General features: G+C 44.8%; 1 protein-coding gene across 7 annotated transcripts in view; it reads right to left on the bottom strand.

Moving 5' to 3' along the window:
- TANC1 (tetratricopeptide repeat, ankyrin repeat and coiled-coil containing 1) overlaps positions 1-23,468 on the bottom strand; it is a 207,195-nt gene that overhangs the window by 74,428 nt on the left and 109,299 nt on the right. For all 7 annotated transcript variants that reach the window (XM_072961020.1, XM_072961024.1, XM_072961023.1 and 4 more), the window contains one exon: positions 5,478-5,582. In XM_072961020.1, coding sequence (XP_072817121.1) covers positions 5,478-5,582 — 105 coding nt within the window. The remainder of the gene's footprint in view (positions 1-5,477; positions 5,583-23,468) is intronic.

Raw genomic sequence — 23,468 nt, 5'->3', positions numbered from 1 at the left:
CAAGAGAAACAGAAATAACTCAGTGTTATTATGAGAAGAGTTTTGACCTCACAGACTCCTTGAGGGTCCTGAAGATGCCTAGAAATCCATGACCCACACTTGTAGAACTTTTAAGTCTTCAACTGCACTAAATTCTCCCTTTTCTTAAAAATATTAAATAAAGCCATATTCACACACACACACACCCCCTCACCCTAATTGATCTCCTCATTTACTTGCTCAGCTCCTTGGGGGTAAAAGATAGGTGATTTACCTTCACCAATTTCATTTCCTTATCACGTACCTACAACTTAAACTCATTTACCTTCACAAGTCTCCTCAAACAGCCTTGTTCGGCACAGTAACTTAAAAAAAAAAAAAAAAGCCCCTCTCCTTTTATTTTCCTGTGTATTTTTGACCTTGCAGATACTCTGTCCTCCCAGGAAGAAAGCGGCCACTGTCGTCACACTAGACACTCAGGGGAAATGGATACTGTGTGGTTTTGTGGTTCTTCCACCATTTTGCTGGTGTTTTTTTCCAGCTTATTCACAGATCAAGAATAAAATACCGAAGTTTTTCAGTTCTCGCCCCTCAGTGACCTTTCCCTAGTTCCAATGCTCCTGGTCTCATCATGTTCCGTCTAAGCAAAGGCTGCCCAGTTTACCTCCTGAGCTCTTTCTTAAGCCCCAGTGTGATTTCCCAACTGTTCACTAGACACATTTGCCTAGAAGTTCCAAAACCTCAAAGTCAACATGCCTAAAGCTGAACTCAAACCAAAACGGACGGCTCCCTCTCTTCTGGCTAGGCCTTTTTAGTCTCAAAACTGTGAAGTCATTGTCCTTGTCTCTTCCAGCTTCCAGGTCCTTGCAACTCCTCAAAAATCTTCCTATTCATCACTTCTTTCCTGATCCTGTTCTAACTTGAGAACTTATTCTCTCACTTAGATACTGAAATCACTTTCTAGCCATTCCCCTTGATTCTAGTCTCCTTCCTGCCCCACTGTACCCTATACTTTGTTGACAAGTGAATCTTAAGGCATAGCTCCAAGCAAGTCTTTCCCAGCACAGCACCTCCCTTTGCACCCAATGTGTCACACAGCTTGGATTAGTCAACACTACTCCCCCATATTATAGTTACTCTGCATACGCAAGTCTTTAATCCCCAAGCAGATTCTAAGGCTCTAAGAAAAAAGGACCTATGCTTGACAACCCATCTTAAATGGCAGCCAACACAGTGCTTTTCACAGAATAAGAAGTTAGCATTTATTCAAGGAAGTGCAGAATGAATGGCCACTCAACCTCTCGTCTCTCCACCTGCGCACACACACCATGTACGTCCCCTCTCTGTACTTTGATCTAACCAAAACCTTATTCAACCATTGGTCAAATGATGCATCACTACCCTAAGAAGCTGAAAATTAAATGAGCAGGTAAGCAAGGTTACCTCTTGGGAAAGGAAGAGAAATGTGATCAGAAGGAAACTGTAATGTTTTATTTCTTAAACTGAGTAGTGGGTAGACAGGTACCATATTGTTTGTACTTTTTCATTCTCTACATCTTTTTGAATGTCTGAAATAGTAATCAAAAACGTAAGGGGCTAATATTTACTCAAACATATATCTAAAAAAAGACTCACTCCTCCTAATAAGACAGTTTTGCATTTAATTATTCTGCTGTTTCATATGTGTTAGTTTTACTTGCTAACTAGATGGCTCGGAAAAAAGTTTCATCATATTTTGAGATTGATCTTCACCGAGCAATGACTCATAGGACTAAAACTTTCTCACCCTCCCTATCAAAGCTTGCTCAAGTAGCTAATGATAGACTGAAGCAAACCTAAATGGATTATGGTTGCCCCTAATTCAAAGAAACATACCTGTGAACCCTATTATCATTTAATAATTCTCCCTAATTTATCTGGCTTTTTATTTTCCCTTAAGGCAGAGGTATTGTTGTGGGTAAGTAACCTCTTCCCCTGAAACAGTACGTTAGTTTAGCAATAGGAGGCATATTTGTGAAGAACTTACTTCATATGACACACAGCTTATTAGGATCACTTGACAGGAAAAGGGGAAATGTATTTTGTTTGCGGACCTCATTAAGTCACTCTTTTTTGTCAGAGTAGAAAGTGCAGTCTTTCCAAAATATTTAAAAATACCAAATAAAGTAGAATGGCCTTCCATAAAGATGTTCCAAGTTAATGTAAACTTTAAGAAACAGGTTCTTTGCCTACAGTAAAAATGTTCATCTGCCCACACCATATAGCCCACCTCCCACATGGCTAAAACATGCAAATCACACAAATACAACTGCTTATACATTAATGGATAAATTCAAAGTGCTCATTGGTTTTGTTTTACTTTGATTTAAATTTCAGAGAGTTAAGAGTTCAGAATTTATGGAGCTACACAACCATCAAGCGAGGCAGCTTAGTCTGGGGAGGGTATTTCAAACATCTAGGAATAATTTGATACTTCATGAGTCTATGGGAAATTTCAAAAGCATTTCATGAGGGGCTGTTTTCAATAGTTTCCTAGTCTGGCGAATACTGAAATGCTATTATTGACAGTATTCAGAAAAGTGTCTTAGACTTTTTAAAAAAATGCCCAAAGGAAATATGGAAAGTATAAGCCCAAAATTTAAATTAAAACCTAAGTGCAAACACTGTGTGATAAAGCCCTGGAAGTTAGGATTTAGTGCATCATGCGTCTGTATATACTTGGGTTAATACTCAGACTTAGTTTCAGTTTGCTCCAGCCTCTCCTTTAGATTCAATGACCTAGACGTAAAATTTATATTTTAATATGGCAAACTTACATCTAGGAATAATTTGATACTTCATGAGTCTATGGGAAATTTCAAAAGCATTTCATGAGGGGCTGTTTTCAATAGTTTCCTAGTCTGGCGAATACTGAAATGCTATTATTGACAGTATTCAGAAAAGTGTCTTAGACTTTTTAAAAAAATGCCCAAAGGAAATATGGAAAGTATAAGCCCAAAATTTAAATTAAAACCTAAGTGCAAACACTGTGTGATAAAGCCCTGGAAGTTAGGATTTAGTGCATCATGCGTCTGTATATACTTGGGTTAATACTCAGACTTAGTTTCAGTTTGCTCCAGCCTCTCCTTTAGATTCAATGACCTAGACGTAAAATTTATATTTTAATATGGCAAACTTAATTAACTCCATTGAAATTTAAAGGATTCCCTGGAGATTACTAAACACACTATCCTTTACTAATTGCCAAGTTGAATTTTGTTAGGCAACCAGCTCCTCATCAACCAACAGCTAACTTTGCTCGGGTTTCCACCAGCATCACAGCTCTCTATGGAAGATCACGTGTCCACACACATGAACTAGGCCCTTTCCCAGATACCTAAAAATGGGGAAATGTACCCTGTTTTTTAATTCTGGTGAAACTTCTGGAAACCCCTGGTCTGTATCTGCAGCCCAGATATGTCATAACTTCAGTCCCTGGAGACTGATGGTGCTGAATCTGGGAGCGAGGGTCTCAGGAGAAGGTGCACCTGCAAACTGCAGGCCATGCCAGTGACATCAATCCCTGTACTTGAATTTAGCTCAGCTGGCAGCCAAGCTAAGAAATCCTCCTCCCCTCAGGAAACACGGCCAATCCGCCTTGGGCAAGGGGAGAAGTGTTGACAGTGGGAACTATTTACAACCTCTTTTCTTTGCCCAGTAAAAATCTTTAATTTCTCTCCATTCTTACCCATGGAGCGCTCTACACTCCAGACAGGACCTCAGCAGTACTCCCTGTCACACAGGAAGGGGTCACGTAGTAGAGTCTACACCAGCCAGATGCCAGGTACACAACAGCCCAAGACTTCACAGGCTTTGGTGGGTCGGTATGAGGGTTAAGGGTGGCAGGCTTATTCTGATGAGCAGACAGCTCAGTAAATGAGCAGACAGTTCAGTAAACTCTATTTTCGATATTCACTTCAGAGCAACAGGTTTTCCTTTTCTTTTTGACACCCAGAATAGAAATGAGAGAACAGAGCGACACCCAGACACCCTACACCCATGAATTCACAACGAGGGGGACCATCATGTACGTAGGCTGTCCTAACCAGACAGCACAGTGGACCCTCCCCTCTGTACCACCACACACCTGGCGCCCTGCCCCTCCTCAGCACAAACCCTACTGTGAACCTCTGACCTAAACCCAACGACTGGGTGCCTGCACAGGAGGGAAAGGGGTGGAGATTCTCATGCCAAGAAGCAGGCAACGGCACCTCTCCCCTGTCCAGGAGGCCCAGCTCCTGGTCCCCTTGCCCCCACCCATGCCAAACACCTCTTCTTGATTTTCATCTTCTGACAGTCCCTCCACTCAGCTCATTTTTAGCTTTATTTTCACCACCATCACCCCACTCCACATTCCCATCATGTCCTACCTACTTCATACCCATGCCCCACTATGCACCAGCAGAAACATGAAATGCACACACAGTGGTAGAAGCTATACCCCTATCCACCCACAATTAGGGAGAGGTGGGTGCCAGATATTCCAAGGTGGAAATGTGGATGAGTTGTCTCTTTCAGCCTTACTACACACACTTGTGTCCATAGGCTTCTCTACATATGCCAGGATTCTTAACCGCATGTTTCTGCAGGAAAATAGGATGTATATTCGAAACACATAAAGACCTGAGAGTTGCGAGTTGGGGACACCGCCATCCCAGAAGGGAAACAAACAGGTATAACCTTGAATTGATTAAAAAAAATTAAGAACTATTCAACGATCAGTACATATATGTAAACTAAAAAAAGTGCACTATATTGTATATATGTATTTATATGCAATATAATGTATATGTGCAGTCAAACTGTAATAATTCTACCTAATAAGACTGAAAAAGAAAAAAATAAAAACTATTGATATATCTATGAAATGTTATAATTTGTAATGTCTGTTACACATATTTCCAGATATGGGGGGAAAAGCAAAATATAAAATGTCTTTATAAAAAGGTTTCAATCAATTTGGATTTTTGTAGCCCCTACTTCAACATTTTCTGAAGAAAAACTTCTGATGTTAAAAAAATAAACAGCTCTCCAAAGCTACCATAGGCTTTTAAGAAAGCTAGTTAAAGTTTCAGCTAAAGTTTCAGCTTTTCAGCCAAAGCCTGTTGTTGAATATTCTAAAACGACAGAGTACTAAAAAACAAAACAGAATGTCCTATAAGAAGTCCACTGGCTGGCTTTTCATATCCCCCCAAACCAGGGAGGTCAAAATGGACAGGAAATAAATCTCAACCTTAAACAATGCATATGCACCCACTCATCTATTCCTACTCTGTGTACATAAGCCCAAAAATTTACATTTGTTAAACAGATCTCTGTAACTGCCCGAGGAAAACCACCTCCCAGATACATTCAGTTTAGCAAAGCATTCCCGCAAGAGGCACTCAAGGGTCACTCAGCAGTGGAGTGTCATGATGTACAATCTTTAGCGGGGGTAATTGTTGAAAACATACTCTTACCATTCTCACTGGGCTCTGCTGGCTTGGGCACGTCTCGGAACGGGATTATGACTGCGTCTCCAGGCACTCTGGGGCTTTCCACATACTTGGGCTTCCTGACAGGACCTGCGGTGGGAAAGATCTAAGTGTGGCTAATTTTTTCCAGCTGCAAACAAAGCTTCAGAATTTACAGTGTGTGTCCTCACCAGGACCCAGAGATGCCTAAAGGAAGAGCCGGCCCCTTCCCCTCCCTTGAACACACACATGGTCATTTTAGTCCAGACACGGGAACATCCAGTCTGGGCTGCCAAAGGAGAAAGGGGTCCAAGCTCAGCTTCGAGAATGTAAACTCCGACAAAAACAAAAGCTGCTATTCTGCCCGTGCCGTCTCTACAGCTGTCTTTGGTGTATGTCACGTAAGTGATTTTGACATGTCCAGACCCGGACAGCTTGTGGTGAAGGGTGTTTTATTTGGAATTTTTCTCTAACTGGGAAGAGACAATTGGGTTGTCTGGTATGTCCAAAGCCAGGAGGCAAGAGTTACCAGCAGCCAGACGGTAACATCAACCTCGCTCGGAGTGGCCATAGAACGCAGACGTTTTATCAGGCTGGTGATGCAGGGGGATGGCGCGGGGCAGAGAGACGGCTGCCTTCTTGGCAGCTGATATAGCTGCCTTCAGAGAGGCCAGTCCAGGATGTGAGCTGCGGACACAAGAGAGCTGACAGCCCTCTCTCTCTCACCTCCCTCTCAACCCCAGCTCATCATCAGAAAATCTGGGATTCTAAAACAGACTGAATGGACCCCTCACACAGAGCTGGTGGCAATGCACAGGTGCAGCCACTTTGGAGAACAGCTCAGCGGTTCCTCAGATGGTTAAACACATAGTGTTAGCATATGGCCCAACAAACCCACTTCTATGTCAATGTATGTTCAGGCAAAAATTTGTACATGAATGCTCTTAGTAGCATTATTCATAATAGCCAACTGTCCATCAACTGATAACAAAATATGGTACATTCATACAATGGAATATCACTGGACAATAAAAATGAATAAAGAACTATTCATGCCGTAACATGGACAAAGCCTGAAAGCATTTTGCTAAGTGAAAGAAGCCAGTCCCCATAGACCATGTATTATACGATTCCACTCATATAGAATGTCCAGAACAGGCAAATTTATAGAAATAACATATGAATAGTTGCCAGGGACTGGGGATGTGTAGGCTTGTGGAGTGATGGCTATGGGGTCTGCAGTGATAAAAATGGTCTAAAGTTAGGCTGTGGTGATGGTTGCAAAACCCTGTGAATATACTAAAAACTGCTGTAGTGTACACGTCAAGTGAGTGCACTGTATGGTGGGTGTGTGATTTGTATCTAAATAAAGCGGCTTTAAAAAAAAAAAAAGACTGTCTATTCTGTCTGCTCCTTTCAAACATCCCATGACATTTTGGTACAGAATCATCCACTCAACTCTCATTTTCCTTGGTTGCCTTACAGTTAAAGTGTGCTGTTCATAAGGCCACAGAGACAGGAAACATTTCCCATCCATAAGAGAAAGGCTGGTGGAAGAGGGCTAGCCAGGGGTCCACAGGTCCCCCTCCGGCTCCCTGGGCCACAGCTCCGCGCCTCTGGGGCCTCAGCTCCGTCACCCTCACCGCACCCGGGAGAGGGGAGTCAGGCAATTCTGAGTATTCCTCTGTGTCAAACATCTTATGTATCTGAGAAATTCCACTCTGAATATGCTTTATGGTGAGAGATGCTGCCATCTAAAGGTTTACTGCAAGAGCATGTACACTACTATAAAAATGATCCAACTCCCAGCCAGTTATGATGTGCCACATTTTAAAAGAGGCTACATGATCAAAGAAGCTTCTAGTGCTTGACAAATAGGGGTATTATTTCAAACTTTAGAAATCACGGTTTTAAAATGGCTAATGTAGCATTGAACCATATGGCTGTCTTCCATAATTTATTTAACCCTGTCAGAAAGGGAATTTTTTAAAAGGTTAAACTGGAATAGTTATTGGGGAGAGAGGGAAAATGTATGTGGAAAATATTAACTATACAACAGTATACAAAATACGCTTCAGATTTTACCAAAAACACAGACTTATGCGTATGTAAACACGTACAGAGCAAAAGACTCGGGAGAGAGGGGAAATAAAGATTACCTGCTGGGAAGGAGGCAGCAAGCAGGACGAGGGCCCCGACAGGGCAGACAGAAATGGACGCAGGATGAATCTGAGAACCTTTCTACACTCCTAGTTCTCAACCTAGTCCCTGTGGTAAGAGATTCATCAAGGGTACCTTTTCCCCGTCAACTGTTCTCCTCCATTTAAAGAACTCACAGGAGCTAAAGCCTTCTGCTCCTGTTGTCCAGTGATTCAAACTGCCCCCACCACACACTACTCAAGAAGTAACTGCAAGTTCCCACCTACCTTAACCTTTCAGGGTACAGTACGGCAAATCTAAAGAGATCTACTTCCAGGCTCCCAATCTACCTACCCCGTATGTCCTCCAATATTAAACAGTCTCTTAAAATGTGGGCTTTTTTCACATGGATGTACAATGGTTGCTAGCAACGGCTGAAACCCTGAACCCCAGCGTCAGCAGAGCACTGGCCCCACCACCGCCTGTAACTGTGCTCTGCGCAGAGGCCGGCCACTCACGGCAGGAACCCTCAGCACTGGGGGTGATGGTGCCAAGAGCAGAGCTCCTGCAGTCGGGCAGACCTCGGTTCAAATGTGGCCCCCTCCCTCTCCAACTCAGATCTCAGACATCCCAGAGCCAAAAGATGAATGAGGGAGGCTTCAGCTCTAAGAGGAAAGCCCGTGAGAGCAGAGACCAGGCTGCTCTGGTTCCCAGGCTCAGCACAGTGCCTGGCGCAGTGAACAGCGAGGCTAGAAACCAAAGGAGACCCAGAATAAAGCAAAGTAAATAAAACCATATTCAGTGGTCACACGAGGCTAAGCACTTACATACATTAATTCATTCCATCTTAATAAACTTTGGGAGCAAAGTACTATTTCTCACCCTGCCCCCATTTTCAGGTCAGGAAACTGAGGCCCAAATCAGTTCAACAATTTGCTTATGGCGCACACATGGTAAAGCAGGAATTCAGTTTTGTGGTCTGTGCAGGTTTGAAGCCCGTGCACTGAAGCACCACCCAGCACTTATAAAACTAGGAAATCTAGATTAAACGGCAATCCTAGGAAAGGCCAGGGCAGTGGGACTTCCATCACTCAATCGTCCACGGGCCTTGGCTATACATTCAGCCAATCTTTTATTCATACTTATTGGTCTCTGATCTCCCCTCTTACTAGGAGCTGAAATATTCTGAAGTGAATATAAACCACTGCCTTCCAACATGATCCTTTTATTTAAATTGCTTTTCACAAACAGCTGAATCTCAAATGCTGTAAAACTGGATAAATTTATAACTACAGAGATTTTATTCTTTCTCCCTCCAATCACTCGTTAGAGAATCTTTGGGCACATTCCATGAGATACAGCAGATGAACGCTCGTTTGCCCTCACTCCCTTTCAAAACACCATTAAAGCCGCAATAAAGGGATTTGAGAGAGACCTGTGGGGCGAGAAGACAACCACAGGCAAGAAACCAAACTTCTGAAAGTGGAAACAAACTGCCAAAGAGCTGGACTGAGAGAGCAGGAAAGAGTAGGGAGAGAAGGGTGGGAAGAAGGAGTGGGGGAGGGAGGCTCGGCCCTGCAGACATCGGCCACCTCGGAGGGCGGGGGCGTGGCAGGGCTGAACACAGGACCATGGGCTGAACACCTACTGAAGGGAGACTAAGACCTCCAGAACCCCTTCCCGAGCCAGGAAGCATTCCCTCCTTCATCCTGGAAGCAGAGTTTTCCCCTGGAAAGGCTAAATTCCAAGACCATGGAAATTCAAGAGCTAAACCCTTGGCTGCAACACTGAAAAACTGGGAGTAAGAAAAATTCTACATGCAGACTGCTGGACCCCAGATGCATCCCTGCACACCCTCCACCCCCAGCTGTGACAATGGGACAGCAAACTCCATGCCAGGCAGGAAGAGAGGAGAGGATTCCTCCCCGGGAGGAAAAGACCTATAAGTCATCAGAGCTGGGGGCAAGTCCCCAGAGACATGGCGGATTCCTGACCAATCACGCTGCCGCACGTGCACACACCCCTTCCAATCAGCTTTTTATAGCACCTTGTACTTACAAACTAGGGTCATCAGACAGGGAAGAGCCTACCGTAAAAGAAAGCAACCAGAACAGGTTCAGACAGGAACCCTGAGGAATGAGAGGAGACAGGAGGTGCACCCTCCAGAGCGAGAAGGGCTACGGTTTCCACTTCCCCAGGGGCTCTAGAGCAAGCAGCAGTCAGGGTCCGCGACGTGGTCAGCTGACCACGCTGACCGCAGGACGGGACCACTGGGGGCCACACCGGTTAGGAACCATTGTAATCACTGACCTGACACTCACCGGCCTTCTGTTACACCACAACAACACTGAGTTCTATGCCACTCAAATGAAAAACTCCTCTAAATGAAGTGGCTAAATTCTTCATCAACAGAGATCAAAACTGAAAACTCCATCCCCCTAACACCCCCTTAACTCAGGGGGAACTAGTGCCCAGCACCCTCCTGTACCCCGCTGTTTGTTTAAAGGGAAATGCTCGGCATTCCCAAGCACAAGCTGCCTCAAAGTGAAACACCTTCCCCCTGTTATGTGAGCCAAGTGCTCTCAGGCTAGGCCCCCAGATTAACCAGAATCACACTGCATTAACAGTCACCGAGAAAGCACGGTCTGCTAGCTACTAACTGTTTGAGGCAAGAGGCTCTTAAAAACAAAGCTTGAAAATGGGCTCATCCAGAAGCCAGTGTGTTTCCCTGTCAGGCTACCTCACCTCTCCATCACTCCTGGGGGAATCCCTGAGGTGCTGGGATAAAGCACTTCTCAAGCTTAACTGAGCATAAGGAGCCCCTGGGGGGTCTTGTTAAAATGCAGACTCTGCTGTGTGTCGCTGGGACCCAGGGCCATACCCTGGTATCAAGGGTGTCAAGTATGCAGAGCACAGGCCAGCGTGGGCAGGGCCTCTAAGGAAGACCACTCTTCTCTCAGGGTCTGGGCAGGGTCTAGGGCTGTGGGTGGGGCACCAGCGTGCCCAGTTTAGAAGGTTTAAGATAAATGGGGACTGTTTTTCATCATAAATTACACCCAGTTCATAGCAACTCTCAATCCCTTTCCTCATCCCTATTCCCTCAGCTTCCCTGGCTCCCATTCTCCACCCAGTGATACAGGGGAAGGGGGCTCTCAAGTCTAAAGGTAGAGGGGTCTTAGGATGAAGAGAAACACAAAATGTGCCCCAAGGAGGTTAAACAAGTACTTGGTGGGCAGCTTGCACAGAAGTGGTCCTGCCAGCTCCCTCCGCTGTACAGAAGGGCTGTGTGAGCGGGGCGGTGGGGGGTTGGGGGACAGCCCTCAACCCCCCAGGTGCACAACCTGGAGCACAGCCTTCTCCCCCTCCCTCTCTGCCTTTACTTAAGTCTCCAAATACACTTCTCCCAGGGGCCAGTTTTCCTACTCCTTTTGACATTTTAATCACACAGCTGACTATTTTGCTGTTTAGAAACGGCCATATAAGGAGTATTTTCTAAAAAGGGATGGCAGAAATAAACCAATCTGGGTTTATCTCCAGGCAGCGAAAGAGAGAAGGGCAGGGGTTACTTTTCATTTCTGAGTGTTTCAGTTAAAAATAATTGTATCTATGAAAGCAATATTTGGGACGCAGAACACCTGAGGCTACTTATTGCATTTAAAGTAGATCTTACATTTTTCACAACATATAGAGACTATGAAAATGGACTCTTGTGTTATCAATCATTTTAAGTTTTTATTTTGGGGTTTTTGGTTTGCTTTTTTTTTTTTAGCATTTTGAACTTTCACAGTAAAGGTGCCCATCAATTTAATCTGGTCTGGGTTTTTATTTCACCTTGGGAACTGTTCACAACAAGATGAGAAAGATAAAAAGCATGAGGAAAAGGATTCCTGGGATGGGGAGGGAAAGCGGGGAACACTTACCACTAAAGCAATGTCATTAAACAGTCAGTAAGAAATGGTAAGCTGTGGTGCCCTATCAGATCACAGCCTTGGGTTTTTAAAGAGCATGACGCCTACAGACAGCTTTCAAAATCTGGCCCCTCTCCTTCCCGTACCCCAAAAAGAAGTGTTGTCGGGAGGACGAGACATTCACTCTGGACTGAGAAAGGGAGACTCAGCCTAACCAAGTGTACAGGATGGAGGGAACCCCGCACTTTGCGGGACCAACCACGTGCCCATCCACGGGGGCGAGAGCCTCTTGGGAGGATTCACTTTGAGGAAGAAGGAGCCATACAACCAACAATGAACGGACTCAGAAAGCCTCGGCCCAAGGAAGGACAATTCCAAGCTCAGAGTGTCGTCCATCACTTGCATTTCCCTTAGAATCAGGGGAGAGGCTGTAAATAAAAACCTGAAGTGCTACTTGCAAGGGCTCAGCCCCAGGGAATGACACATGGGTCCTGGGAGCTGCAGTGGGCAGGGGTCCGGGCGGGAAGGCCCCGCTGCCCAGCAGCAGGAGGTTCCCTGGTCAGGAGCACATGACGTGCTTCCAGAGGGACATCCTGAAACTTCAAGAAACAGTTTTATTAGGGCCTGGTGTGAGGAGAGGTGGGCAACAAGTCAGTGCAATCTGAGTTATTACTGCTGTCAGCCCCAAGTGAGGTGAGGGCTGGGGAATTCAGACTGTAATTCTAGGGAAGTAAACACAGAAGGCAAGAGGACAGAAATGGATAACCTGCTGATGGTGACTGAAACACAAAAGTTACCTGACATTACTCTCATTAAGCCTCCTTTCTCTTATTTCAAATACCTGATTTTTTTTAAGAGGGCACTGAGGAGGGTGGTCAGCTTATATTCACCCATGCGACGCACAGGCACTGTGTGATTTGAACGTGCACTGCCGTCACGGCATTAACTTAACTCTAGAAGGAAACAGCACATCAAAGTGGAGCCCTGCTCCTTTCAATAAAGCATCATCAAAATAAATGTTGACAATGATCTGCAAGTCTCAGTTTGCAGTGTGCATGTTTACAGCACCCTGAGTACAGTAAATTCCTAGGTCAACCAAGTGCCCCGAGTACTGTTCCCACTCTCCCCCATTGCAGTGTGTCTGCCAGGCTGTCCCTGTACTGCATCTAACTTTCTAGGTATGAAAGCATGGAAATGCATTCGTTCACCCCATTTATTTACTCAACAAGTATCTGTCACACATCCACTGCATGCCAGGCACAGAGTGACAGGATGTGACAGCACTCTCCTGGGGGCTCTCAGTTGCGGGAACAAGGGTCTTGATCACATTGTCTGAATTCTATTTCAAAACACCTCAACAAACAGTGCGACACAATATATGTCCCTCGGCTTTAATCTCCTGCCTAAGGACAATAAGTTGTCTTCACCTGCAGTACAGACTCCAGGAGTAGTTAACTAGCTTTGAATCAAAGGGCCACATGTGAGAGCTAAGGCCCCCCGCAAGTCCAAACCGGTCAGCTAGCCACCCTCATCGGCAACCAACCCCACCGCTACGCTCATGATTGCACTTGGGGTTAGAAATGGACTTTCATGCGGGTTAAATTCCTGACTTTGTTAATCAGTATTATGGCTGTTGGAAATTTATCTTCAGTGGTGAATTCATGGTATTTGAGGTAAGAGGACTGACTAGAAATATCACAGAAGTATCCTGGCCCTTGCATGACCCATGGAGATAAAGGTTTAGCTGGGCCCTCAGAGATGTGCCTGAGACTTGACCCGTAAGTGACTCCAGGTCCAGCTGCTGATCCCAGGGATTGTCAGGATGCAAAATGTCAGGATAAGTGAAATTCTGTCTGCAACAGGCAGAACTCCAAGATGTCACTCCAAGATTGCCAGGCCCTGATAACTGAATCGAACACCAGACACCATCTGGGTACTGTTGTGCAGGGACCCTGCAGGTGGGATTAAGAATTAAGGTTACGGCGGGGGGAGGAGGGCATTGCTCAGTGGTGGAGGATGTGCTTAGCATGCACGAGGTCTGTGGTTCAGTCCCCAGTACTGTCATTAATAAAGAAACAAACCTAATTACTCCCCACAAAACAAACACAATTAAGGTTAGTAACCAGCTGACCTTAGACTAGAGAGACCATCCTGGGTTACAGGGTGTGCCCAATGTACTCCTACGAAAAGCAGAAGAGGAAGACTGCAGTCAGCCTTCATCTCATGAACCCATGTGATGCGTCACTGGAGGGCTTCCAGAAACCTTTTTACCAGGGCCTGGGCCTTCTGGAAGGAGAGAAGGGTAGGAAACCAGTGCCATCTGAGTTAGAATACGAGGTGAGGTGAGGCAGAAGGTGGTAGGAGGTGGTCAGACAGACAAAGCGTGAGAAGGATTCAGCCTTAAGCTGACAGCAGCCCACAGCCGAGAGCCAGCAAGGAAGTGGGGACCTCAGTCCTACAGCCACACAGCACTGAACTCGGCCAACCTGACTGAACTCGGGAGTACTTCACGCCCTGAGCATCTAGGAAGGAAAGCAGTTCCGCCATCTTCAGCAGGGCTGTGAAACCCAGAGCAGAGAACCAGCTGCACCAGGCTGTGCCTGGCCTTCGACCTCCAGAACTGTGAGAAAATACTTTTTAAGCTGATACACTTGTAGTGATGTCTTAGGGCAACAAGAGAAAACTAACACATCGTCCATGAAATACTGCCATACTTGCTACTGGTAAACACTGACTGCAGGTGCTATCAGGGCACCAACCCCCCGAGAGGACAGAACTGGAACTTTACTAGGCATACAAAATGGGTTACATGGCTGTGCCACGCCAGACTGCTGATAAATCTATATGTGGGCAGAATGCCATCCGATCCTTGTTTTCATTCATAGCTGAGGGAGTCGATGGGAGGAGACCTCTAGCTCTCACCTCTTGTAACTATTGGTAGTAATTATAATTTACCATAAAGAATCTAATAACAGTGTCATGAAAAAGAATATGTATATGTGTAACTGAATCACCACACTGTACACCAGAAACTAACATGACATTAAATCAACTAAACTTTAACCAAAAAAATTTAAAAAAGGGAAAAGCTCACTTAAGAACATGTTAAATGATAAGCCTTTGAAAAACCAATGTTTATCATACATATGGAAATAAAAATTGAGATGAAATACTGGTGGAAAAAAAAAAACAATCTAATACCTGATATTGGTTTTGTTATGCTGGTAAGAATCACTAATCAAACTGTCACAAATAAACGGAATGACCACAAACCTTCGTTTCAAGATGTCCCTGGAAGTAAGACCTGAGTTCTTCCTGGAAAGGTAATTTCAGTTTCTCTAAGGAACTAGGGAAGGAGCTCATAAGGGGAAGGCATTCTTCCAACACTCAGTAGCAAGAAACAAGCTCTGGGCTGCATGATGAAGTTAACAGACCAGCCGTGTTCAAAGTGTGGTCCCTAAATCTGCATCGCCTGGGAGCACTGGGGGTTCTGATGTGCACTCACATTTGAACACCACGGGTCAGCGTGCCAGTGTGGCTACACAAGCCTGAGCCCGTGCTCTGAGGCAGCCCACAATCAAGTATGACTAGACAGACAACGCCCCCGCCACCCAGCACTGAGTGACTCTGGGAGGACAGCAGTAGAGGCAGGAGGTGGGACCTGAGCCGGGCCTGAGGATGAGGTGGGGCGGGCATCCCTCCCCAAGGGCCTGTGCAGAGGTAAGAGAGTGACTCACTCACTCCTCTCCTACGCAGAACAGAAGCAGCTGCCGGCAGAGAGCCATGATCCTTTGCGGCTCTCTTACCTTGCCGTGTACGTATTTACTAATTTCAACAGGAAAGTTTCGGTCTGCTTTTAAAATGAGTTATACATATTTGTTGTCAACTAATAACTTCTATGGAATTTCCTGATTTGGGGACATTTATTCAAATCTGCATGTAGTACAGCAGCTACTGTGGAACCTGTCCTAACCTCATTCATTCTTTCTGCTGAGGGCAGGAGATGAAGGGGAAAGATGGGAGGAAACAGCATAGGTCCCAGCCCATCCAGAGGCTCCCTACCTGTTGGCAGGTGCTCGCTGACGCCTCCTGAGCCATCCCGGAGACGGCAGGAGGAGAGTGGTCCTGTCCCACTTGGTAGCTCTCCACTGCCCACAGGGGCCAGCTCCAGACTTCTCCACCCACCTCACACACAGCTCTGGTGTGCTCTGCACACCCCACCCTCGCCCTGTGCGGGAACCCTCAGGTCCTACACTGCAGAGAAAACGGCATCAGAAGGGAACACCCGAAACCTCCCCTGCCCCATCCTCACACACACTTGCAATGGTGCTCATCCTGTCACATGTGGGCAAAGCTAACCCTTCTGCCCTTCAAGGTGCCAAGATCAAGGGCAGGAAAAGGTAGAGAAATGCAGGGTTCAACCATCTATGTAGAGAACTAGCTCTAAGAATGGTTGCTCGGGTTAGGAGACTTTACGACTTTGATTAGCCATGGCTGTTGGTTGCAACCTGACTAGGCTGAGCTGAGACGGTAAGAGATCTTGTCTGGATAATGAGCTACCACTACGCACACCTAGTGGAATGGCTAAATTTTTAGGTGTGACGATTAAAAACTGCTTGTGAGGATGCAGATCAACAGGAACTCTCCTATGTTGCCGGTGGGAATGCAAAATGGTACAGCCACTCTGGGAAATAGTTGGCATTTTCATATAAAATTAAATACATGTAACATTTCATCAAGTGACTCTAGTCATTGAGGCAAGAGAAACAAAAATGTGTATTTACCCAAAAACCTACATGCACATATTTATAGCAATTTTACTCATAATCACCAACAAACTGGGAGCTATTCAAATGTCCTTCAACTGGTGAATGGATCAACTATGGTATATCCATGCAATGAAATACTATTCAGCAATCAAAAGTTAAGAGGTATTAGTACCCACTGCAACATGCATGAATTTCAAATGTATAATGCTTAGTGAAAGAAGTCACTATTCAGAAGGCAGTATGATGTATGATTCTACTTATATGACATACTGTAAAGGCCAACTCTAGGTTTGGAGAACAGATCGGTGGTCGCCAGGGAGTAGGGGTTGACTGCAAAGGGGCAGGATGGGGGGTGAGAGAACCCTTCTGTACTGGATTGTGGTGGTGCTTACACAACTCTATGTATGTGCCAAAGCTCAGAGCTGTATAACAAAAACAAATTTTTATTCTATGTAAATCAAAAAAGAAATGAAAAAAATTTTAATTAAAAAAGAAGGGACCTCACTGAGGGTGTCATTCTGTGCAGAGTCCCTCTGGCTGCTTGCAACTTCCATCCTGGGCAGTGTCTCTGATCCACTGACAGGCAGAAACAGCCAGAGGCCAGCCCCAGCCTCTACCATCCCCTTCCACCTTGGTAAGAAAGCCCTGCTGTTCAGCTGGTCCCTGCTTTAAAAGTACCCAACGCCTGGAAAGAGACACAAGAGATCACCACGTGTCCCTTCAGTGAGGTGAGGGGGTTGCTTATGTAAAGCAGACACTCCAGGCCAGCTCATTCTAAAGGTGTGTACTCTTGATTGACTGCCTATCAACTGGGCTATTTCACGGCTCTGCAAATGGCAAAAAACCTGACAGCAATGCAGATGAACTTTGTCCGGCAGAGAATATAAATCTCTATAATCCAAATTCTCATTTAAACTGGTCTTAACATCTTGCTTGTTCCCGCCTTACTGAACGAGCTAAATAAAACTGTTGACATTACCCTTTTATACTTGCACATCACAGTTTTGCCTTTTTGAAAGTTACACTTCAGCAGCACAGCACATGAAAGGAATAAGAGACTCCTGCATTTTCTAGCCTCACTGGCAGCCACTGGGAGGAAGTGAGTGTTGGGTGGGATTTCAAGAAAGACAGTGTAAAGGAGCCCACCCAGCTGGGAGAGGCCTTGTCTTGCTCTTTCTTCTCTCCTCTTTCTGGCAGAAATACTGACATGCTAGCTGGTCCTTCAACAATCATACTGGACCTTGAGATGACCTTGTGGTAAGAGGGTGTGGTAGATGGATAACGACTCCCAAAGATCCAGCCAGGACCTAATCCCTGGAACCTGTTTGGAAAAGTGGTCTGTGTGGCTGTGCTTAAGAATTCTAAGATGAAAACATCATTCTGGATTATCCAGGTGGGCCCAAAATGCCATTCCAATTATCCTTATAAAAGAAAAGCAGAGGGAGACCAGATAACCACACACAGAGCAGAAAGCCTTGTGAGACAGGGACAGAGAAAGAAATGAAGCAGCCACAGGGCAAGGACCACTGAGAGCCCCAGAAGCTAGAAGACACAAGGAACAGGTCCTCCCCAGAGCCTCCGCAGGGGGCGCAATTCTGCCGATACCCTGATTGCTGACCTCCGGCCTCCAGAACTGCCAGAGAACAAATTCCTGCTGTTTTAAGCCCAATTCGAGGTAACTTGTTACACCAGCCCCAGGAAACTAACACCAACGGTGGGCACGTGCCCTGACGACACCTTGAAGTCACCCAGGCCCGCGACACCTGCCTCTGGCTGGCAACGAGAGAAACAGTATTCACAGTAGCTAAGAAGTGGAAATTACCTAATTATCTGTCAACAGAAGATTGGATGAAGAAAATGTGGCATAGCAGAGTCTCTGATTTACTTTGTGATTCCTATCTGAAATGGGTAGTTTTCAGCTTTAAGTAAATTTTTAAATATTTTTTTTGTTTTCATTATTTTTATTGAAGTATAGTTGATTCACAATATGTTGGCTTCATGTGTATAGCATAGTAATCCAGTTTTTTTTGAGATTATATTCCATTATAGGTTATTACAAGATACTGCGTATAATTCTCTGTGCTCTACAGTAGATCCTTGTTGCTTATCTATTTTATGTATAGTAATTAGTGAATCCCGTATTCCTAATTTGTCCCTCTCTCCCTCCTTCTCCCCTTCAGTAAAGATACGTTGGTCTTCTATGTCTGTGAGTCTGTTTCTGTTTTGTATATAGATTCATTTGTATTATTTTAGATACCACGTTAAGTGATATATAGAATTTGTCTTTCTCTCTGGCTTATTTCACTAAGTATAGTATTCTCTAGATCCATTCATGTTGCTGCAAATGGCAATATTTCATTCTTTTTACAGCTGAGTAATATTCCATTTTCTGTGTGTGTGTGTGTGTGTGTGTGTGTGTGTGTGTGTGTGTGTGTGTACCTTCTTAAGCCAGTCATGTGTTGATGGACATCTGGGTTGTTTCCACATGTATGGTTACCGTGAAGAGGGCTGCTGTGAACAGTGTGGTGCATGCACCTTTTCAAATTGGAGTTTTGTTTTTTAAAGATATATACCCAGCAGTGGAATTGCTGGATCATATGGTAGGTCTATTTTTAGTTTAAGGAAACTCTACACTGTTTTCCATAATGGCTGCACCAATTTGTAGTCCCACCAACAGTGTAGGAGGGTTCCTTTTACTCCACATCCTCTTTAGCATTTATTATTTGTAGACTTTTGATGATAGCCATTCTGACAGATGTGAGGCGATACCTCATCATGGTTTTGATTTGCATTTCTCTAATAATTAGCAATGTTGAGTATCTTTTCATGGGCCTGTTAGCCATCTGTATGTCTTCTTTAGAAAAATGTCTATTCAGGTCTTCTGCCTATTTTGATTGCCTTGGTTGTTTTTTTGATATTGAGTTGTATGAGCTGTTTCAAATGTATGATTTTAAATTAGATTATAAACATAAGATTGGTACATTGAATTTAAAGGCTATGGAAAGCCATGTTTAAAATTATTAACTACACTGAACAATAATTTGAAACTTGTAACATCTATACACAGAATGCCACTCTCAAACATCAAAAGGCTCATTTTAACAAGTCTCTCCAGTATATAAAGTCAGTCTCTCACTTTTAAAATGTTCACTGGAAGGAATTCAAGATAGAAGGAAAGAGGAAGGGAGGAAAAGAGGGGAGGGGGAAGGAGAGAGGAAGAAAGGGAAAAAAAAATTCCCTTAACTCCAAGTCCACCCCAATCTACTGCCTATCCCACTCCCAGAGCCCCTAGCCGGCCAACAAAGCAAGCCATCATTCACTTCTGGTTCCCCAGCTGAATTCTAGAACTTTCCAAGTGCCAATGAAGTCCTACCATTGCCGTGTACCTGTCAGCAGCCCCAGACAACTCACTGCTCTGTGTTCCTGGCATCTGCACAGAGGAGGCAGTCTGTTCTGAGACACCCTCTCCAAGGTCAGCAGCAGCCCGCAATCTTGCTGTGCACAGAGGCTGGTGTGTCAGGCCACACACAGGTGGCCTCGCAGAGCCCCAGAGACCATGACTGGCTGGGCTTGTGAGCTTGAGGCAAACGTCCTTCTCTGACCTCTTTGGTGAGGAGCTCACACTTGAACACACATGGTTTCCATTATCTGAAATACCTCTTGAAAACATCAGGAACCTAAGAGGCCTCCGCTGTTATCTCTGTCGAGTTTGACCAGGACAAATTGCTGTCGCAGATGACATAGGTAACTCATGACATCACTGCCCAGGAGCCGGATGAAGAGCCACAGGCAGAGCACGTCTCCTCGTGACAACCCCCCCTCCCCCTAGTGACCGAGGCGGTCACAGCCCTCTCAGCACCAGCGTTTAACTTTCTACTTGTGCTTAGCCTCAGGACACAGCAGAGGGAAGGGCTTCCACACCCTTGGAGCTACAGTCCAGGTTCTTTATGAATCTTTCTTACCCAGCAGAGCAACAACAATTTTACCGCATCTCACTCTTGAAAGTGGAGCAAGACTGACGTTAAATCCAGAACTCCTGAGGACATGCTGATTTATGACAACAAAAGAGGGAGTGCTTCTTGATTTTCTTTAAAACTGATTCTGACAGGTGGTCACACTTGTCTCCAGCTCAGCACCTGCTAACAGTCACCCAGGTCAACCACAGGCCATATGACATTATCCCACCAACTCCCCCACCTCTCCCATTCTGAAGACTCCTAGAAGTGTAAACATTCCAGGAGGCAGAGAGCTGCTAATCCCCACCCGCTCACATTCCCACACACCATGATGGGCATTCACCAGCTCCCTGGCCACCTTCCACACAGGCTTAAACTTCTTAAAACATTGGGCCAAAGAAGAATGAAAGAATTAAGTCCCCAACCTGCCTACAGCCAGAGATAAAACTTCGAAGTTCAGGGTTTCAACCTATTGCACTTTTATACCTCGGCTATCAAACAATTTCGAATAATCAGGAAAAAAGCGTACCTTAAGATATGAATTAATAGTTAACAGTACACCAAAAAACAAACAAACAAACAAAAAACAAAGCAAAACAAAACAAAAAACTACTGGGAATTTTAACTTTAAAGTGTTCACTTTTTATGTAAACCCGGTCACGTATAAAGGCAAAGTCAAAAGGCATTCTCTCTTTAAAAAACTTAAAATATGTTTTTCTTAAAGCTCTTTAGCTACTAAGACAACACAAGAGTCAGAAAAGAGAATTCCGCAGAAATCGTTCCTAAAACACGCGGATCCTTCCGCACTTGCCACACGGTGGCGCTGCTTCAAAGCTAATTTCAGACAAAGTCCAGAAGTGGGTTTCTTTGCAACCAAGACGCTTGTACCCATTAGGAGTTGGCAGCGTGAAGTCCAGAATTATTTTTTCTTTAAGGTTTCAGGTCACACACACATGGCTAACAGTCTATAGGGAGAAATTAAAACTGCCCAGGCACCAGCTCTCTGCCCCCATTTTAGGCTGGACCTAACAGAACTCTAACATATGCGCCGGGCACAGGCTGATCAGCCTCACCAAGAGCCAACAAAGCAAACGCGTGGGACAGGAGCCGGAGCGCTGAGTTAGGTGCCTCGCAGCGCGACACTGGAATGTCATCTACCTGGGAATCTGGACTGATGTAAATAAGTGAATGAGGAAGAAGAGACGAATCTCCTGCGCAGGAAAACTCCAAATAATGTGCATACATACTCCACTCTCAAGGAGAGGAGCCTAACTCCCCACCCTTCATGATGGGCTGTGTATAGTGACTTCCTTCCAGAGAGAAAAGTATGGAGAGGGACCCAGGAAAAAGCCGAATTTCATTGTGGAGAAACCTGGCAACCACTGCCTTGGCCAGGTGACCAAAGTTAACAAAAACTGTGATAAGTCATGTTGAAGGGACACATCAACATGACATGATGAGAAGGATGCTTTACCTCTGTGGTCTCCCTTCCCAAACCCCCTAAACTCCAGTCTAATCATGAGAGAAGCAGTGGGCAAACCCCAACAGAGGAGCATCGTACAAAACACTGAACAGTAGCTCAAAACTGCCAAGGTAGGGGGAGGGTATAGCTCAGAGGTAGAGTATGTGCTTAGCATGCACAGGGTCTTGGATTCAATCCCCAGTACCTCCATTAATAAAATATTTTTAAATTCAATACTTTGTAATGGCTTTTAATGAAAAAGAATATGAAAAGGAATATATATGTATAAATGAATCACTATGCTGTAACCAGAAATTAATGCAACATTGTAAATTGACTACACTTGAATTAAAAAAAAAAAAACTGCCAAGGTCATCAAAACCAAGGAAAGTCTAAGAAGCTGTCACAGCCAAGCGGAGCCTAAGGAGACATGACAAATAAATGTGATATGGTATCCTGAAACTCCTGGATATTTGGTATAAGCTGAAGAAACACAAAGTACAGACTTTGGTCAATAATAATGTATCAGTGAGCGATCATTAGTTGTGACAATGTATCATACTAATGTACTACGTTAATAGAGAAACTGGGTATGCCGTTTATGGGAATTCTGAACTATATTTACAATTTTTCTGTAAATCTAGAACTATTCTAAACTTAAAAATTTATCTTTAAAAAGGTTCATCTAAGTCTCAACTGGTAACTAAGACTTAATATACAGGAGAATGCCCTTGTCTGTATTCCCTTGATGTCTGCTATAGAGGAGGAGGGTTATTACAGGGTGAATGGCTTTCCTCCAAATTCCATATGTTGAAGTCCTACCTCCCAGTATCTCAGCATGTGACTGTATATGGATACTAGGCCTTTAAAGAGGTGACTAAGTTAAAAATGAGGCCACTGGGGTGGGCCCTAGTCCAATCTGAGTGTTGTCCTTACAAAAGGAAACATGGACACACACAGAGACACCAGGGTGACCAAGTAAGGATGCAGGGAGAAGGCAGCCATCTGGAAGCCAAGGAGAGAGGCTGCAGGAGAAACCAGACCTGCCAACGCCTTGATCTTGGACTTTCAGCCTCCAGACCTATGAGAAAATCTCTGTTGTTCAAGCCACTCACTCTGTGGTACTTTGTCATAGCACCCCTAGCAATCTATACGAAGGTGAAGTGGAAAAACACTGCTTCACTGAAGATCAGGTGAAGGACAGCAGAGGGAACACAGAGCTGGATGGCTTCCGTGCCATCTGTACCTTCCACAAGGAATCTGGGCGGCAATGAAGTGATGTGGAGACCCAGACTCTAGAATCAGGCAGTCAAATCCCCACTGGTCACTAAGTAGCTGTGTAAACTTCAGACAAATTACCTAAACTCTTGGGTCTCTCCATCAACTGTAAATGGGGTTAGTGCCTACACCTCAGGGTTAAAAACACTTACAAAGGGTCTAATACATGGCAAGCACTGAATAAATACTAAGTTTCCATTCCCCTCTTCCTTTCTTCTAAGGCAAAAGTAAAGATGGCAAATAATCGAGGGGCTAAATCTGACCCACTGCATGTTTTTATAAAGCACCAGGGGAATGTGGCCATGACCCATCACACATGAACTGTCCATAGCTGAGCTGCATTACAGTGAGAGGTGAGCGGTCACAGCACAGACCATATGGCCTTCAAAGCCTGAAACATCTGCTGCCTGGCCCTTGACAGAGTTTGTCGATTCTGTTCTGTTGTCAATTACCTCCTTCCCAAAAGCTGACAGACACCTGTCATC

This window comes from Vicugna pacos, chromosome 5 (genome assembly GCF_048564905.1).
Source record: "Vicugna pacos chromosome 5, VicPac4, whole genome shotgun sequence".
Taxonomy (NCBI): Eukaryota; Metazoa; Chordata; class Mammalia; order Artiodactyla; family Camelidae; genus Vicugna; species Vicugna pacos.
The sequence above is the reverse complement of the archived record's forward strand: the minus strand, read 5'-3'. Positions and strand labels throughout refer to the sequence as shown.